This window comes from Bubalus kerabau, chromosome 2, assembly GCF_029407905.1.
Source record: "Bubalus kerabau isolate K-KA32 ecotype Philippines breed swamp buffalo chromosome 2, PCC_UOA_SB_1v2, whole genome shotgun sequence".
Classification (NCBI taxonomy): domain Eukaryota; kingdom Metazoa; phylum Chordata; class Mammalia; order Artiodactyla; family Bovidae; genus Bubalus; species Bubalus kerabau.
The window spans coordinates 176,786,640-176,806,944 of record NC_073625.1 but is presented as its reverse complement, the minus strand read 5'-3'; the positions used below and the strand labels follow the sequence as shown (position 1 = coordinate 176,806,944).

At 36.9% G+C, this 20,305-nt stretch overlaps 1 protein-coding gene across 9 annotated transcripts in view; it reads right to left on the bottom strand.

Moving 5' to 3' along the window:
* CEP70 (centrosomal protein 70) overlaps positions 1-20,305 on the bottom strand; it is a 79,361-nt gene that overhangs the window by 33,542 nt on the left and 25,514 nt on the right. For 8 of the 9 annotated variants that reach the window (XM_055569556.1, XM_055569559.1, XM_055569551.1 and 5 more), the window contains 2 exons: positions 6,753-6,922; positions 4,149-4,205 (listed from right to left, as the gene is read on the bottom strand). In XM_055569556.1, the coding sequence (XP_055425531.1) occupies positions 4,149-4,205; positions 6,753-6,922 (227 nt within the window). The remainder of the gene's footprint in view (positions 1-4,148; positions 4,206-6,752; positions 6,923-20,305) is intronic. The other variant, XM_055569560.1, reaches the window with a different exon arrangement.

Below are 20,305 nucleotides of genomic sequence, written 5' to 3'. Positions count from 1 at the left end.
ACTTTTCAAATGTCTCTAACATCTCAGAAGAAACTCAATCTGAATCTTGTAGTTGTTATTCCTATGTTACTTTTCTTGGTTCTTTAATCCTATCTACCAAGCCAGGGAAATACCAATAGAAAAAGCTAGCAATATATTCCATGTAATCTATGTTGATATATTAACACTGGGTAAAGAAAAATAGGTAAAGTAACAGAGCTGAGAACCTATCATTTTAAAACTTACTTTTCCTCTGTTTTAGAAATTTTAGCATGTTTGCAGTTTTCTAAGACTTCCAACTGCTTAACACTTGCATTCAAATTTCTGCTGCCTTGATTGTGGCTTCCTCTGCTTTCCCCAAGTTTTCTCATGTATGCTGGCAGAAAGGAAAACCAGTCCATGGTATCCAGAAACTGCCTTTCACAAGCTCTCTGGAGGCCTTCTCAAGCCTGTGCCCTAAAGTAGAGGGTCCAGGTGGTATGCCATAGGTGTGCTGTGCCAAGATATAACAAATATGCCAAGCACTCAAGACAACTGGCCAGAGTTCTTGAGCCAATTACCCCAGTGTGGTATACAAACATCACTTTCTGCGTTTCATGATGAGAAAACCTTTGGACAACAATGCCCTTTAAAAAAGGGTGTTAAGCAGAGTGCTTCTACCTCTGCAAGAGGCCCATGTCCCATCTGTCTTCTTCCTTTGTCTTGCTCCCTTAGCTCTACAGGTATATACATCCTTCTCCTGTGCCTCCTATTTATCCCACTTAGACCTCCAAATCATAACCCATCTTCCTTCATTTTCTCTTCTCTTTCACTTCTTTCAAGTAATATAATACTTGTCAGTTAATTCTTATACCCTCTTTTTAGAGTTCACCTGCTTCTTCAGGTGATACTAATATCCTACTGCTGCTAAGTCACTTCAGTCGTGTCCGACTCTATGCAACCCCATAGATGGCAGCCCACCAGGCTCCACCGTCCCTGGGATTCTCCAGGCAAGAACAATATCCTACTAGTAGATCTCAAAATACACCTTGAAGTTGCTACAATCTATCAAGTTATTTACTCTTAGAAAAGAGACTGTTAAGTTTTCTTCATTCAATGAACTATGAAAAACCCTCTCCTTAGGATAGACTCTTCATCACTGCAAAGTATAAATGACTTCTGCTTTTTCATCTGTGAGAATATTGTGTATAACGCAGTCCCTATTTTATTCCTACATCTTTTCTCCCGTAAGAGCAGACTCATTTGAAAAGACCCTGATGCTGGGAAAGATTGAGGGCAGGAGGAGAAGGGGACGACGGAGGAGGAGATGGTTGGATGGCATCTCCAACTCAATGGACATGGGTTTGTGTGGACTCTGGGAGTTGGTGATGGACAGGGAGGCCTGGCGTGCTGCGGTTCATGGGGTCGCAAAGAGTCGGACACGACTGAGTGACTGAATTGAACTGAACTGAACTGGGAGACATTCAATCCAAGTATCTGACCTAGGCATAATTTGTACAAGCCAAAATACTTCACTTTAGTTAGTCCATGATCATGGGATTGTTAAGCAAAAAAGTAATTCTTTTCCTTCAAGATTTCATTCCTCAATCCCAGATGTTCACTATAAACTCATGACAACCAAATTCAACACCACCTGCAATAGCCTCAATCCTTTTATTTAGAGGACCCCAGTTTATGTAACTTCAGATGCAGTCTCTCACACCACATTCTACCTGAGACATTTCAAAGATGGCTACACTAAATCTTCTCTACTCTGACTTCAAATCCCAAATGCTCTCTTCATCAACTAGATTGGGGGTCAGCAATCTGCTGCCTGTGGGCCACAGCCAGCAGGTTTTTTTTTTTTAATTAATGTTTTATGGAACATGGACATGTCAATTCATTTACTTACTGTCTATGGCTGATTTCATCCTATAACAGAGTTGAGCTGTTGTGAGAGACTATACAGATTAAAATGCCTAAAATACAGTCTGGCCCTTTACAGGAAAAGTCATCCAACTCCTGAATCTACATTAGAATTTACTAAAGATATAGAGTAAAGGTTGCAGATAATATTCAGTCTGGACCATATAATATTTTTAAGAACACTCAGTGTTAATTGCAAACATTAAAAATCTGATTTCATTTATAAACTGAACCTTCTAACTTCTCAAAAAAGCAGATTTAGCTACAGTGGGCTCACATTACTGCATGGCATCAACTGGCTAGAGTATATAATAAATGGCCCCTTAAGACAGCTCTCCAGTTTGGCACAGTTCCCACCTAACCTGCTTTACTCATTTTTGATTTTCTGTGAGCATACCAATCTATAACCTCTCAAGCTATGAAATTCTTCATTTTGCTTCTCTTCACTCTGACATACTGTGACTGTTCATTTTAGTGTGAACTTGGCTAGACTATGATGCCCTGCTACCTGGGTAAACACCAGTCTAAACACTGCCGTGAGGTTATTTTTTAGATGTAACAAACATTTAAATCAATAGACTTTGAATAAAGCAGATTACGCTTCACAATGTGGGTGAGCCCTGTGCAATTAGTTAAAGACCTTAGAAGGAAAGACTGAAACCTCCAAGAAGGGAGGTATTCTGCCTCCAGATTGCCTTCAGCCTCAACACTGCAATATCAACTCTTCCCTGGGTCTCCAGCTTGCATGCCAGCCTCACAGATTTCAGACTTGCCAGCTTCACAATCACATGAACCTATTTCTTTAAGACAATTCACTCTCTGTATATAAGTGTACATTCTACTGGTTCTGTTTCTTGCTAGAACCCTAATATACATACTTACAACCCCATCACCCAGGTTTTCTATATCAAAGGAAACAGTACCTTCCTTCTTTCCAAGGCCAATGATGTCTTTTGTTCATTTATAGCTTACTCTTGGTCCTCCATGGGAATGACTGCTCTCCATAGGTTACTACCTCTATCTATGAATATATCAACAAATCCCTTAAAGTTCAGAGAAACTGGCTTAATTATAGTGCCATTAAAAAGCCTACTCTTTGACATCTATGAACTTTTGCTCATAGCATACAAGCAGTCTTTTTTTTTTTTTTTTTTTGCCTTTCTGCTTTCCCAAATTGTACTTATTCAAGCTCAAGCACAACCCCCATCTGTTTTGTAATGGCTTCCCTGTTTTCTCCATCCAAAACCAATTTGTTCCTGTTATCAACTCCTGTATTACTGACTGTACAGTTTTTAGTAATTACTTTTATTGTGACATTATATATTAGGGCATTATATATATTAAATATATATAAATATATATATTTAAGTCTCACATTATTTTTCTTAACTATTAATGTGTTTACGTTTAATCTCCTTTACTAGACTGCAAACTCCTAGGAGGTTAAGAATCATGTTTGAAACATTTTCCTATCTCTACAGAATCTAACACCATGTTTACCATCTTAAAAGACAGCTTCATTTGAAAGAGAAGGTCCCGGAAGTTATTTGATGTTTATCTATTTTATCTGTTCAGTACTAAAAACAGAACCCGGCAGAAAGTAGGTGCTTAAATAAATATTTGTTAAAAGAACTGTTCCATTTATAAACAGTGAAACAAAATAGCCTTTATATTAAAAGGCCTTAGATATTTATATTAAAGTACTTTAGATTATTTGGCCTTAGATATCTTTCAGCAATTTTTGGTTAGTCAAAGACCATCATTTAAAATTTTACCCTTATTGCTTTAATCAGAGGTGATAACTGTGGTTTATTCTATATACTTGATTTTGCACTATAATGTTTTATCTTTATCTCATAAATCTGCATACTAATTAATTAGGCTGTACTTTGGCAGGAAGCTAATCCAATCCTACACACTGTGTTGATATACTCAGTAACCATCTAGTGGCCTGATGACATCAGCAGAACAAATCATAATACCTCAACAAAATAAAAATACTATTTCTTCTGTGACCAATACTTAGTGATTATTAAATATACATATTTTAATATAAATGAAACAATGGATTTTAACATAAGTGGTAAAGTACAGTCTTAAAAGATTCTTTATAAAAAGGAATTTATAGTTACATATTAGGTAAATTATACACATATCTGTAGATTTTCAAAGCATATTTAATGTTTCAAAAGGCCATAAAAACTTTTGTTGTAATTCACAACTTGATAATTACTTCTAAAATTTTAATATAGGACAGGTCATACCTTTGCTTATGAAATTTTCTAATTTTAGATTCATAGTAATCAATAAGGCAAAGCAACCTAGAAAACAGATGGGTTATTTTCAAAATGTGGTATTGGAACATTTACTATTGTCTCTATTCAATTTCAAATTATAGTGATAAATATCTGCAAATTCATAAAAAATGTAAGTGATTTTTGCCAGAAGTATCCCACTATGCCATATATTTTAATTTTAATGTATACATTTTTAAATAACCACAGACATTAAATCTCAACATATTAAATGTATATTCTCCTTGATCAAACAGGTCTACCTTTAACAATCACTCCCACAGAAACATTTGCCCAAGGCTATCACTTAAGATGAACAAAGTTGTTCAATTCATTAGGAGTGAAAACTCAGACACAATGTAAACATTCTTCAACAAGGGAAAAGTTAAATAATGGCACATCCATATTATAGAAAATGAGGAGGCATTAGAAGAGATAATGTAAATTTATAGGAAAAAATTAATGTTGCATAGCCAAATGTATAAATATTATTTAAAGAAAGTAGGTGTATATGAGTCTATGTACTGAAAATGAACTATATGGCTTCTTAACTGAGGGATAATATTACCCGAACTGGGGGATGGTACTGGTTGTCACACTGAATAGTTGGGGAGGGAGCAAAGATGCTTAAAAGTTCATTAATGAACAAATGAATGCTCATCACGCCCTATAATGAAGAATGGTCCCACCCAAAAAGTCAACAGTACTATTGCTGTGAAACACTAGGAAGAACATAAACCAAACTGTTAAAAGTGGTTATCTCCAGGATATGGAATTAGGAGAAGTAAGCAGGTTTATAATATATTATTTTATATACTTTTATATTGTTTGAATTTTTGTAGACATGCAGTGCTTTTCTAATTTAAAAAAATCCTCAAAGAAAAATAAAATAACACTACACTTTCACATACTATTCTTTTTTTTTTTTTTTCACATACTATTCTTTTTAAAGCAAGAATTTTTAGTATTTCACTCTTGTCTTGGGAAAAGTACTCATCCATCTCCTTTTTTCAGAACTAATTCAACCAGTTGTGCTTTTAACATCATAACTTTTTTGAATTCTTTTTTCCCTTCAACTTTCCCAATCCCAACACATTCCAGCTTTCATATTATTCTGCAAATATGCTTTAATTTCCTTTATATACTTTACAAACCCTCTCACCTCCCTCCTCCCCCAATGCTACTATCCCATTTCTATTTTTCCTGCATGATAAACTTCATTCATTCTGAATGACTATTTCCTCTACCGTCAATAAACTTTTAAGGAAGACTCACTATGTGTCAAACTAGCAACTGAGCAAATAAGACAGTAGGAAGACAAACACAAACCGATGAGGTGGCGTATAAAACTCCTCACCACCCTCTCCTTCAAATACTCTTGTTTCTCAGTTAGCCTGACACCCAAATGTAACTCCTCTTCTGCCTTTTCTTTCTCTGTCTAAACTTTAAAGCTCTATGGAGTTGGGTCTTTCTAACTATAGGCCTGATGGGGCTTCCCAGTAGCTCAGAAGTAAAGAATCCATCTGCAATGCAAGAGATGGGGTTTTGATCCCTGGCTCAGGAAGATCCCCTGGAGAAGGAAACTGTAACCATCCCAGTGTTCTTGCCTAGGAAATCCCTTGGACAGAGGAAACTGGAGGGCCACGGGGTCGCAAAGAGTCAGACACAACTTAGCAACTAAAAAACAATAGGCATGATATCTCTATGTGGCTGACAGAAGATGTCTAAGTACATGTTCATAGATGAATCCATCCTCCTCCTGTCCCTTTCCCCAAATCTAGCTTGAAATCTGGCTATCTTTGACTTCTCTCCTTCTTTCAACATCTACAGTCAATCGGTATAGACAATTCCTGTCCATCTCTGCAGTATCTCTTCTTTCTTTTCTTTATAGATCTGTGTTATTTCCCAACTAGACTATTACAACTGATCATTAACTGCTTACTCTAAAAAATAAGAATTAAACTGAAGGAACTGAGCACCGCTCTTACCTTCCCTGTAACAAACCATACAGGGCAATCAGACAGTCCCTACTCAATAGGAAAGGTGCTTTTTCTTAATGGAAGAACTCCAGCAAGAGAAAAAGAAAAAAAGGGATAGCAGAATTGCAAACAAGATAAGTGAGAGAAACTATCAGATGAGAAGAGAATGGGAAATTTTATAGGAGAGGATCAGATTGTTGCTATTTAAACCCCTGAACAATCTTAGCATCCCTGAGAGAAGCTCTACTAAACATATATGTTATTATTAGAAGAATAAATTATCACCTATGAAGTATGTCACCAAAAATACTTGCATCTGAATTTAGATTTAACTTCCAGTTTACAGGGAACACAGGAGACAGAAGAATAAATTAAACAACATAAGGAAGCAAATAGACAAATCTAGCATGTACCTCTCCAGGAAAACCAATCATTTTCTTCAACAAGTTAATGACATTAAAACAAACAAAAAAGGGCAGAGAAGAGGAAGAGGAAGATTCCACCAGTTTAAGAGATAAAACCATACCCAAGATGAAATCTATTTTTTAAAAAATGAAGAGTCTAGCTACTTATCAATTTATGTAGCAAACATTACTGTTTATCCAAGACGGTATGAGGAACTCTTTTGCAGAGATAAGAAAACACTCTATTTTGAGTGATAATGCGTTCTTCTTCTTCCTGTGTTAACCTATAGATATCCTTCTGCAAGGCAGCAATAGTCTCTTGTTGCTCCATTCGTTTTATCTTATAATGTTCACATTTTGCCTGTAAGAAATTTTTCAAAAAATAAATTACAATATGTACATCTAAGACATGCTGTTCTTACAATATTGTACAAAAAGCTATCCTCACAATTTCTATGAAGCTGTCTCATTCAAGAACTTCAGTAGGGAGGCTGTTTTTAAATGAGTACAAGGTCCAGGAACAATGATACATCATAAATGCAAAAACTGTAACAAGTAAAATCAGCATAAAATGGGGAAAATATTGTTTATACTCGCATGCAGTTAAGGACACATAATAAGTAAAAGAACTCAATCTTTGTAAAACTAAGCTTATATACAGGTTTAGATGAAAAATGATAATCAGGAAGGGGCCAATATTAAAGATCCTGAAAAGAACCAAGAATTAAAATTACGATTCTTAAATGATCAATGATAATTCAGGATTTCATATGGTTTAATTAACTTAGGCATTCATGTAATGTGGGAGACTGCACACTCAGCATAATCAGGAATTTGTTAAGAAATAATATATACACCCAAGATTTATGCAAGGGAATGTAAATCCTGAATACTCTCTTTTGTCTTCAGTGAAATATCACTGGCCTGGTTTTCCTAAAAGACTCTGATGCTAGGAAAGACTGAAGGCAGGAGGAGAAGGAGACAACAGAGGACAAGATGGTTGGATGGCATCACCAACTCAATGGATATGAGTTTGAGCAAGCTCCAGAAGATGGTAAAGGACAAGGAAGGCTGGCATGCTGCAGTCCATGGGGTTGCAAAGAGTCAGACACAATTAAGCAAATGAACAACAATGGCTTCCATCCCTCTAGGTCCTTTGAAAGGTCATTATCAGCAGCACCATCATTATTATTAATACACTTTTTATAAAAAGTTCAGTGAGAAGCCCTATCCCCATCTATCTGCACAATATTAAGACACTACTTTCAGAAGAGGTGCACATCTAAGCACATGTTTTCCTACCCATAGTGTCAAGTTTGCACAGACTTAGAGACCCTCGGGGGAAAAAAGAAGACTCAGCTTCTGGGTACCACACCATCTCTCAGTAACCACCAGCTACACCCAGAATTTATTCTCTGCCTCAGCCCCACCCTGAGCCAGGCAGGAGATCTATAGTCATGTGACTTAAAACTAGAATGACTGAATTTTTCAAGGTTGCATGATATAAAAGAATCACTTGTATCTCTCCTAAGACATTCTATGAGGTTAGCATTACCCTAGTACCCAAACCAGACAACACAAGCAAAAGAGAACCACAAACCGATATCCCATCATTTAAACAATGATGCAAAAATGCAACAAACTGAGTTTAGCAAACCAAATTCTAAGCAGCATATTAAAAGGATTATACACCATTACCAAGTAGGATTATTCCTGGAATGCAGGAATGGTTCAACATATGGGAAAAAAAAAAAATGTAATGCATTACATTAACAAAATAAAAGGAGAAAAAAAAAACACATGATAATCTCAACCAGTGCAGAGAAAGCATTTGACAAAGTCCAATGCCCTTTCATGATAAAAACACTCGAACTAGGAATAGAAGGAAACTACTTCAACATAACAAAAGCCATCTATGAAAACATCATATTCAACATTAAAAGACTGAAAACCTTTCCTCTAAGATCAGGAACCATGCAAAGATAATTGCATTCACCATTTCTGTTCTATATAGTACTGGAAGTCCTAGCCAGAGCAATTAAGCAAGAAGAAGAAATAAAAGGCATTCAAATTGGAAAGGAAGAAGTAAAATTATCTCTTTGCAGATATGATCTAAAACACAGGAAACCTTAAAGAGTCCACCAAAAAAAAACCCCAAAAACCCATTAGAATAAATGAATTCAGAAAGTACCAGAATACAAAGTCAATGCAAAAAATCAATTTTATGTCTATACACTAACAATGAACAATTTAAAAAGAAAATTAAGAAAACAATTCCACGTATAGTAGTATCAAAAACAATAAAAAAAGAATACAGCAAGAAGGCAAAAGAATTATATACTGAATGTTATACAAGTTGTTGAAGGAAAAGGAAGACAGAAATTACTAGGAAAATATCCTGTGTTCACAGACTGGAAGACTTAATATTGTTAAGATGTCAATACTATACAAAGTGGTCTACCGATTTAATGCAATCTCTATCAAAATCCCAATGACATTTTTGCAGAAATAGAAATGGAAACAACATGTTCATCAACAGACGAATGGATTATGATATATATATATAGATATATACACACACAATCGAATACTACTCAGACTTACAAAGGAATTAAATAATGTCATCTACCAACAACATGGATGGACCCGGAAATTATCACACTAAAAGAAGCAAAGTCAGAAAAGACAAATATAGTGTGATATCACTTATATGTGGAATCTAAAATAGTATATAAATGGACTTATTTTAAAAATGGAAACAGACTCAAAGAGAAAACAAACCAATGGTTACCAAAGGGGCAGGGGGTGAGAAATAAATTGGGAGTTTGGGACTAGCAGATACAGACCACTATATATAAAATAGATACACAACTAGGTTTTACTGTATATCACAGGGAACTATATTCAAAATCTTGTAATAACCTATAATGAAAAGTATGTTTGTACTGAATCAATTTGCTGGGAGTCATCCTAAAGTTCATACCCTCAGGAGATCCCACAGAGCCAAATCAATCTTGTTAAAGCTCTCACATTTCCTGATTTCAAAGGTGACTACAATAGCCAAAGTGATCAAAACAGTGTGGTACTGGCATTAAAGACATATAGACTAATGGAGTAGAATGAATACCTCAGAAGTAAGACTGCATATCCACAGTCAAATTATTTTCAACAAGCATGCCAAGATCATTCAATGGGAAAAGAACAGGCTCTATTCAACAAATAATGTTGGGTAAACTAGGTGTATACATGTAAAAAATGAAGTTGGATGCTTACCTATAGCACATACAAAAGTTAATTTAAAATGGATCAAACTTCTAAAGGTGAGAGCTAAAACTATAAAACTCTTAGAAGAAAACATAAGGCAAAAGCTTCATGACATTGGATTTGACAACCATTTCTTGGTTATGACATCAAAAGCATAAGCAACAAAAGAAAAAATATATAAATTTGACTTTATTAGAATTCAAACTTTTGTGCATTGAAAAACACTAGAATAAAATGCCAACTCACAAAATGAGAAAAAATATTTGCAAATAACATTGGACTGGCCAAAAAGTTCATTCAGGTTTTGCTGCACCATCTCACAGGAAAACCTGAACAAAACCCAAACAAACTTTTTGGCCAACTCAATACTTCTGATAAGGAGTCAATACTCAGAATAAATAACTCCTACAACTCAACAAAAACATAAGTCTGATTTTAAAATGGGCAAAGGACTTAAATATACATTTCTTTAAAAAGAGATACACAAACGGCCAATAAGCACACGAAAAGATGCTTAACATCACTAACCATCAGGGAAATGCAAATTAAAACCACAATGAGAAACCATTTCACACCCATTAGGATGGCTACTACTAGCAAAAACAAAACAAAAATAGAAAACAAGTGTGGCTAAGAATGTAGAGAAACTGGAAATTTTGTGCATTGCTGGTGGGAATGTAAATGGTACAGCCACTAAGGAAGAGTATGGCAGTTACTCAAAAAATGAAACATAAAATTACCATGCATGTGCCAAGTCACTTCAGTCATGTCAGACTCTTTGTGACCCTATAGACTGTAGCCTGCTAGGCTCCTCTGTCCATGGGGATTCTCAAGGCGATACTGGAGTGGGTTGCCATGCCCTCCCTCCAGGGGATCTTCCTGACTGAGAGATCAAACCCACATCCCTTAAGTCTCCTGCATTGGCAGATGGGTTCTTTACACTAGTGCCACAATACAATCCAACAATCCCCTTCTGGGTACACACCAAAATGAAATGAAAGCAGGGACTGGAACAGATATTTGTATGTCTATATAAACAGCAGTATTATTCACAAAAACCAAAAGATGGAAACAACCCAAGTGTCTAGTGATGAACAGTGTTAGAATGAATAACCGTGAATAAACAAAATATGTTATATTCAGGTGATCCTTGAATAATGTGGGGGTTAAGGATGCCAACAATCAGTACCTTCAAAAATTCACATATAACTTACAGGTGGCTCTCAGTATCTAAGGTTCCTCTGCATCCATGGATTCAACAGTGATCGTGGAGTTCAGAAGTATTCACTACTGAAAAAAATCTGCACATAAGTGGACACACACAGTTCAAACCATGTTCTACAGAGTCAACTGTACATACAATAGAATATTCAGTTCAGTTGCTCAGTTGTGTCCAACTCTTAGTGACCCCATGGACGGCAGTACGCTAGGCCTCCCTGTCCATCACCAACTCCCAGAGTTCACTCAAACTCATGTCCATTGAGTTGGTGATGCCATCCAACCATCTCATCCTCTGTCATCCCATTCTCCTCCTGCCTTCAATCTTTCCCAGCATCAGGGTCTTTTCCAATGACTCAGTTCTTCACATCAGGTGGCCAAAGTATTGGAGTTTCAGCTTCAGCATCAGGCCTTTCAATGAACATTCAGGACTGATCTCCTTTAGGATGGACTGATTGGATCTCCTTGCAGTCCAAGGGACTCTCAAGAGTCTTCTCCAACATTACACTTCAAAAGCATCAATTCTTCGGCATTCAGCTTTCTTTATAGTCCAACTCTCACATCCATACATGACTACTGGAAAAACAATAGCTTTGACTAGATGGACCTTTGTTGGCAAAGTAATGTCTCTTCTTTTTAATATGATGTCTAGGTTGGTCATAACTTTTCTTCCAAGGAGCAAGTGTCTTTTAATTTCATGGTGCAGTCACCACCATCTGCAGTGATTTTGGAGCCCCAAAATATAAAGTCTGTCACTGTTTCCACTGTTTCCCCATCTGTTTGCCATGAAGTGATAGGACCGGATGCCATGATCTTAGTTTTCTGAATGTTGAGTTTTAAACCAACTTTTTCACTCTTCTCTTTCACTTTCATCAAGAGGCTCTTTAGTTCCTCTTTGCCTTCTGCCATAAGTGTGGTATCATCTGCATATCTGAGGTTATTGATATTTCTCCCGGCAATCTTGATTCCAGCTTGTGCTTCATCCAGTCCAGCATTTCACATGATATACTCTGCATGTAAGTTAAATAAGCAGGGTGAACATATACAACCTTGACGTACTCCTTTCCCGATTTGGAACCAGTCTGTTGTTCCATGTCCAGTTCTGACTGTTGCTTCTTGACCTGCATACAGATTTCTCAGGAGGCAGGTCAGGTGGTCTGGTATTCCAATCTCTTTCAGAATTTTCCACAGTTTGTTGTGATCCACACAGTCAAAGGCTTTGGTGTAGTCAATAAAGCCGAAGTAGATGTTTTTCTGGAACTCTCTTGCTTTTTCGATGAGCCAATGGATGTTGTCAATTTGATCTCTGGTTCCTCTGTGTTTTCTAAATCCAGTTTGAACATTTGGAAGTTCACGGTTCATGTACTGTTGAAGCCTGGCTTGGAGAATTTTGAGCATTACTTTGCTAGTGTGTGAGATGAGTGCATTGTGCGGTAGTTTGAGCATTCTTTGGCATTGCCTTTCTTTGGGATTGGAATGAAAACTGACCTTTTCCAGTTCTGTGGCCATTGCTGAGGATCCAGACTTAAAGAAAATTCTGACACATGCTACAACATGGATGAATCTTGAACACATTATGCTAAATAAAATAAGCAGTCACAAAAGGATAAATATTATAAGACTTCACTTATATGAGGTACCCAGAGTAGTCAAATCAATAGACACAAAGTAGAATGATGGCTGCCAGGAGCTGCAGGGAGTGAGGAATGGGCAGTTACTATTTAACCAGTATAGAGTTTTAGTTGGGAAGATGAAAAAAGTCTGCAGATGGTGAGAATTGTTGTACAACAATGTTAATGTATTAAAAGCACTGAACTCTACACTTCAAAATGGTAAATTTTATGTTAGGGAAATAATGTACCACAATAAAAAAAGAGGGGAAAAAAATCAACCAGCAATGAATAATGAGAAACTGAAACAGAAAATACAAATATTTGCAATACCATCAAAAATATTAAATACTTAGGAGATAAAACTGATGAAACATATGAAAAATCAGTGCACCTCAAATTATTAAACACTGTTGAAAAAAGTTAAGGAAAAACCTAAACAAATGGAGAGATATCACATTCATGGATCAGAACATTCAGTATTGTTAAGATGCCAGTTCTCCCCAAATGGAAATACATATACAATAAAATCTCATCAGGCTTTCTTTGTAGAAATCAACAACAGAATTAGAATATTCATATGGAAATGTAAAGAATCTCAAATACCCAACACAGATAAGGAAGGACACTACATAATGATCAAGGGATCAATCCAATAAGAAAATTTAAGAATTGTAAATATATATGCACCAAACATAAGAGCACCTCAATATATAAGGCAAATATTAATAGCCATAAAAAGGGAAATCAATAGTAACACAGTAATGGTGGGGGAGTTGAACACTCCAGTTATACCAATGGATAGATCATCCAGACAGAAAATCAATAAGGAAATATAAACTGTAAATGATACATCAGACCAAATGAACTTTATATTTATAGGGCATTCCATCTGAAAGCAGAATATACTTCTCTCAAGCACATATGAACATTCTTCAGCATTGATCACATCTTGGGCCATAAATTAAGCCTCAGTAAATTTAAGAAAACTGAAATCATATCAAGCATCTTTTCCGACCACAACATTCTATCAATTACAGGTAAAACAGCAACAACAACAACAACTGTAAAACACACAAATACAATAGATTGTACTGTAGCAAATCAATCTCACCTCACCTCAAGAAACAAGAAATATCTCACACGACCTAACCTGGACTTCCTTGGTGGTACAGTGGATGAGAACCTGCCTGCCAATGCAGGGGACATGGGTTTGATCCCTAGTCTGGGAAGATTCCACATGCTGTGGAGAAACTAAGCCTGTGCACCACAACTACTGAGCACATAGGGCCTGCGAGTCACAACTACTGAGCCCACTTGCTGCAACTACTGAAGCCCATGCGCCTAGAGCCTGTGCTCCACAACAACAGAACAGTCTTATGGACTCTGTGGGAGAGGGAGAGGGTGGGAAGATTTGGGAGAATGGCATTGAAACATGTAAAATAACATGTATGAAACGAGTTGCCAGTCCAGGTTCGATGCACGATACTGGATGCTTGGGGCTGGTGCACTGGGACGACCCAGAGGGATGGTATGGGGAGGGAGGAGGGTTCAGGATGGGGAACACATGTATACCTGTGGCGGATTCATTTTGATATTTGGCAAAACTAATACAATTATGTAAAATTTAAAAATAAAATTAAATTAAAAAAAAAAAAAAAAGAAACCACCACATGAGAAGCCCGTGCATCATAAAAAAGAGTAGCCCCCGCTTGCTGTAACTAGAGAAAGCCCACCTGCAGCAAGGAAGACCAAGTGCAACCAAAAATAAACAAACAAACAGGCACTTCCCTGGTGGTACACTGGATAAGAATCCACTTGCCAATGCAGGGGACACAGATTTGATCCCTGGTCCAGGAAGATTCCACATGCTGCAGAGCAACTAAGTCCATGTACCACAATTACTGAGCCCATACTCTAGAACCCACAAGCCACAACTATTGAGAAACATGCTGCAACTATTGAAGCCCATGTGCCTAAAGCCCATGTATCACAATGAAGAACAGTCCCCGCCTGCCACAAATAGAGAAAGCTCACATGCAGCAATGAAGACCCAATGCAACCAAAAATAAATAAATAAAATTATTAAAAAAAAAACCCTTACCTTATACCTAAGGCGACTAGAGAAAGAACAAACAAAACCCAAAGTTGGTAGAAGGAAAGAAGTCATAAAGATCAGAGCAGAAATGAAGGAATTAGAGATGAAGAAAGCAATAGAAAAGATCATTGATGGTAAAAGCTGGTTCTTTGAAAAGATAAAGTTGATAAGCCTTTAGCTAGACTCATCATAAAAAAGGGGGTGGGAGGAAAGCTCAAATCAATAAAATTAGAAATGAAAAAGAAGTTACAACTGATAGCACAGAATTACAAAGGATCATAAGAAATTACTACAAGAAATTATATGCCGATAAAATGGACTATCTGGAAGAAATGCAAAAACCCTTAGAAAGGTACAAACTTTCAAGGCTGAACCAGGAAGAAATAGAAAATATGAACAGACCAACCACAGCTACTGAAATTGAAACTGATTTAAAAACTTCCAATAACAAAAAAAAAGTCCAGGACCAGATGGTTTCACAGGCAAATTCTATCAAACATTTAGAAAAGAGTGAACATCTATCCTCCTGAAACTTCCAAAAGCTGCAGAGGAAGGAAGCTCATTTCACTATTACCCTGAAACTAAAACTAGACAACATACCACCAAAAAAAACCAAAATTACAGGCCAGTATCACTGATGAACACAGATGCAAAAATCCTCAAAATACTAACAAACTCAATCTAACAACACGTTAAAAAGATCATACATCACGATCAAGTGAGATTTATCCCAGGGATGCAAACATATGCAAACCAATATGGTACAACACATTAGCAAACTGAAGAATAAAAACGTGATCATCTCAATAGATGCAGAAAAAACTTCTGACAGAATTCAGCACCCATTTATGACAACAAAAAAAACTCTCCAGAAGGTGGGCATAGAGGGAAGCTATCTCAACATAATAAAAGGCCATATACCACAAACCCATAGTTAACATCAATCTCAAGAGAGAAAAACTTAGTTTTTCTAAGATCAGGAACAAGAAAAGGATGTTTACTCTCACTACTTTCATTCACATAGTTTTCAAAGTTCTAGCTACAGCTTTCTGAGAAGAAAAAGAAATAAAAGGAAACCTAACTGAAAAAGAAGTAAAGCTATCATTGTTTGCAAATAACGTAATACTACACAGAGACAATCCTAAAGATGCTACCAGAAAACTACTAGAGCTCAATGAATGTGGTAAAGTTGCAGGATACAAAATTAACACACAGAAATTTCTTACATTCCTATACACTAACAACAAAAAAATCAGAGAAATTAAGGAAATGATTCCATTTACTGTTGCATCAAAAAGAATAAAATACTGAAGAATAAACCTATCTAAGGAGGCAAAAGACCTGTACTCAGAAAACTATAAAATGCTGATGAAAGAAATCAAAGATGACACAGATGGAGACATACACTATGTTTTTGGATTGAAAGAATATAGTCAAAATGACTATACAATTCAAAGCAATCTACAGATTCAATGCAACACCTATCAAATTACCAATGGCATCCTTCACAGAACAAAAAATTTTTACAATTTTTTTACAACAAAAATTTTTACAATTTATATGGAAACATAAAAGATCCTGAATAGCCACAGCAATCTTGAGAAAGAAAAACAGAGCTAGAGGAAATCAGGCTCCCTGACTTACAGTATGGAACTGGCACAAAAACAGAAATACAGATCCATGGGACAGGATAGAAAGTCCAGAGATAAACCTATACACCTGTGGTCACCTAATCTATGACAAAGGAGGCCAAAAATATACACGGGAGAAAAGACAGTCTTTTCAATAAATGGTAATAGGAAAACTGGACTGCTACATACAAAAGAATGAAATTAGAGGCCTCCCATTCCAGCAGTTAAGACTCTGTGCTCCCAATGCAGGGCCCAGGTTCAATCCCTGGACAGGGAACTAGATCCCACATGCCACCACTATGACCCGGCACAGCCAAATAAATAAATTATAAATAAAAATAAACACATAAAAAAGACGTGCTAAAATTTCAGGGTAAAAATCCATTTTCAGGGAAAGAAATGAAATTAGAACACTAACACCATTTGTTGTTGTTCAGTTGCTAAGCTATGTCCAATTCTTTGCTACTCCATGGACTGCAGCATACCAGGGTTTCCTGCCCTTCACTAGCTCTGGGATTCTTCTCAAGTTCATATCCACTGAGTTAGTGATGCTATCTAACCATCTTATCCTCTGCTGCCCTCTTCTCCTTTTGCCTTCAATTTTCCCAGCATTAGGGTCTTTTCCAGTGAGTTGGCGCTTCACATCAGGTGGCCAAAGCACTGGAACTTCAGTTTTACCATCAGTCCTTTCACTGAGTATTCAGGGTTGATTTCCTTTAGGACTGACTGGTTTGATCTAACTAACACCATACACAAAAATAAACTTGAAATGGAGTAACGATCTAAATGTAAGGCCAGATGCTATAAAACTCTTAGAGGAAAACAAAGGCAGAACACTTTCTGACAAATCACATAAGTATCTTTTTTGATTCATCTCCTAGAGTAATGAAAATAAAAACAAAAATAAACAAATTGGACCTAATTAAACTTAATAACTTTTGCCCAGCAAAGGAAATCATAAACCAAAAGACAGCCAAAGGTGTAGGTTCAAGCCCTGGTTAGGGAACTAAGATTCCACAAGTCATGTGAGATCAAGTATTTGCAAACCAAGGGACCAAGAAGGGAGTAATTTTCAAAGCATATAGCTTGTTGCTGCTGCTGCTGCTAAGTCCCTTCAGTCATGTCCGACTCTGTGTGACCCCATAGACGGCAGCCCACCATGCTCCCCCATCCCTGGGATTCTCCAGGCAAGAACACTGGAGTGGGTTGCCATTTCCTTCTCCAATGCATGAAAGGGAAAAAATAAAGTGAAGTCGCTCAGTCGTGTCCGACTCCTAGCGACCCCATGGACTGCAGCCCACCAGGCCCCTCCATCCATGGGATTTTCTAGGCAAGAGTACTGGAGTCGGGTGCCATTGCCTTCTCCGAGCATATAGCTTGTAAGCTCAATATATAAAAAAAGAAACAACCCAATCAAACAATGGGTGGAAGATGAAGATCTAAATAGACATTTCTCCAAACACATACAGATAGCAAAAAGCACATGAAAATATGCTTAACATCACTTATTAGAGAAATGCAAATCAAAACTACAATAAGATAACATTTCATACCAATCATAATGACCATCATCACCAAATCTACAAACAATAAATTCCAGAGGGTGTGGAGAAAAAGGAACCTTTCTACACTGTGGGTGGGAATGCACATTGGTAGAACCATTATGGAGAACAGTATGAAGGTTCCTTCAAAAAATACAGAACTATCATATGATCCAGCAATCCCACTCTTGAGCATGTATCCAGAGAATACTACAATTAAAAAGATACATGCACCCCAGTGTTCATTGCAGCACTAGCCAAGACATGGAAGCAACCTAAATGTCCACTGACAAAGGAGTGGATAAAGAAGATGTGGTACTTACATACAGTGGAATATTACTCAGCCATAAAAAAAACAAAATAATGCCATTTGCAACAACATTGATCAACCCAGAGATTATCATACTGAGTAAAGTTAAGTCAGACCACAAAAAGATAAATATCATACCATTTATATGTGGAATTTAGAAACAAAAAAGGTTCAAATGAACTTATTTACAAAACAGAGTCACAGATGTAGAAAACAAACATATATTTACTGCGGGGCAGGGGTGGGGGGAGTGGTGGAGAAGGCAATGGCACCCCACTCCAGTACTCTTGCCTGGAAAATCCCATGGACGCAGGAGCCTGGTGGGCTGCAGTCCATGGGGTCACTAAGAGTCAGACATAACTGAAGGACTTCACTTTCACTTTTCCCTTTCATGCATTGGAGAAGGAAATGGCAACCCACTCCAGTGTTCTTGCCTGGAGAATCCCAGGGATGGAGGAGCCTGGTGGGCTGCCGTCTCCGGGGTTGCACAGAGTTGGACACAACTGAAGAGACTTAGCAGCAGCAGCAGCAAGAGGGAAGTGAAGTGGGTGGGGAGAAGGGATAAATTGGGAGATTGAGATTGATAATATACACACTACTATATATAAAATAGATAACTAATTAAGGACCTTCTATATAGCACAGGGAACTCTACTCAATACTTTGCAATTACCTATAAGGGAAAAGAAAAAAAAGATACACGTAATATATAAATGATTTATTTTGCTGTACATCTGAAACTAACACAACATTGTAAATCCACTATACTCCAATAAATTTTTAGTAAATTTTAAAATGTTTTAAAAATTAAACAGCCAACATGATACTGAAAAAGAACAAAAGGAGAAGAATCAGAGCGCCTAATTTCAGATTAACAGTAATCAATGTGTAAAGAAAGATACATATATCAATGTAGCAGGATAGTCCAGAAATAGACACACACATACACTGATTCTCACCATACAAAGGCAATCTAATGGAGAAACGATAGTTTTTTTAAACAAATAGTGGTGGAACAATTGGATATTGTAACCTTGGGCTATGAAAAGTTGTCTTTATTTACAAATCAAAAACACAATCTATTAAAAAAAAAACAACTGATAGGGTGAACTTCATCAAAAGTAAGTACTTATGCTCCTTCAAAGACACTGAGTGAATGAAGACAAGTCATAGGCAGCATCTTAAGAAGTTAACTATACACTTACTCTTAGCAATTCTGGTCTTAGGTATCTACCAAAGAGAAAAAGAAAGCATAAGGCCACAGAATAACACAAATTTTTGTAAAAGTTTTATTTGTATTAGCCAGAAAGTAGAAACAAGTCTAATGTCCATCAACAGGCAAATCAACAAACTGCAGTATATTCACACAACGTAATAATCTGTTGATACATCCAGCAACATGCATGAATCTTAAAATAAGCATGTTGAGTGAAAGATGAACAATGATTTTGAGACAGGACGACAAGAATACCATTTTAGAAAAGAACCAAGAAAATGGCCTTGACAGGCTTGGTAGAACAAAAGTACCTGAAGGCTTGGGCCTCAGAGATAACACCCAGAGACTCACAGGAATAAAAAATTATCTCTGTTCCACTGATGTATGTATATATAAATCTGCCACATTGAACTCCGAGTTCCCTGAAAGATATAAAAGCCTGACACACATTCCTAAGTTGTTTTTATAGGAGGAAGACCCCCTTCAGATGAAATCTGCTGACTGCAAGCATGTAGACACCAGAACATTTGAAATCGGAAGGTTGATGATACCTGAAACTTCACCTTGATGCCAACCAATCCAAGAATTGAGCACAAGCTAATCAGGCACACTGTGGCCCCCTCCCTCACAATCCCTTCTAAAACCGGACTTCCCTGAAAGTTCGCCAGAATTTGGCACTCTTTTCCACCTTTTCCCTTGTGCGCAAGCTATCCTTTCACTAAAAAGCTTAAGAACCTTGTGGGAGCAATATTCATATTTATAAGGTATTACTGTTCAAGAATCTGGAGAGGGCCCAATAACAATTTTAATAAGCCCTGCCATCCTTCCTATATCTCTTTCCTCCCTACCTAGATGT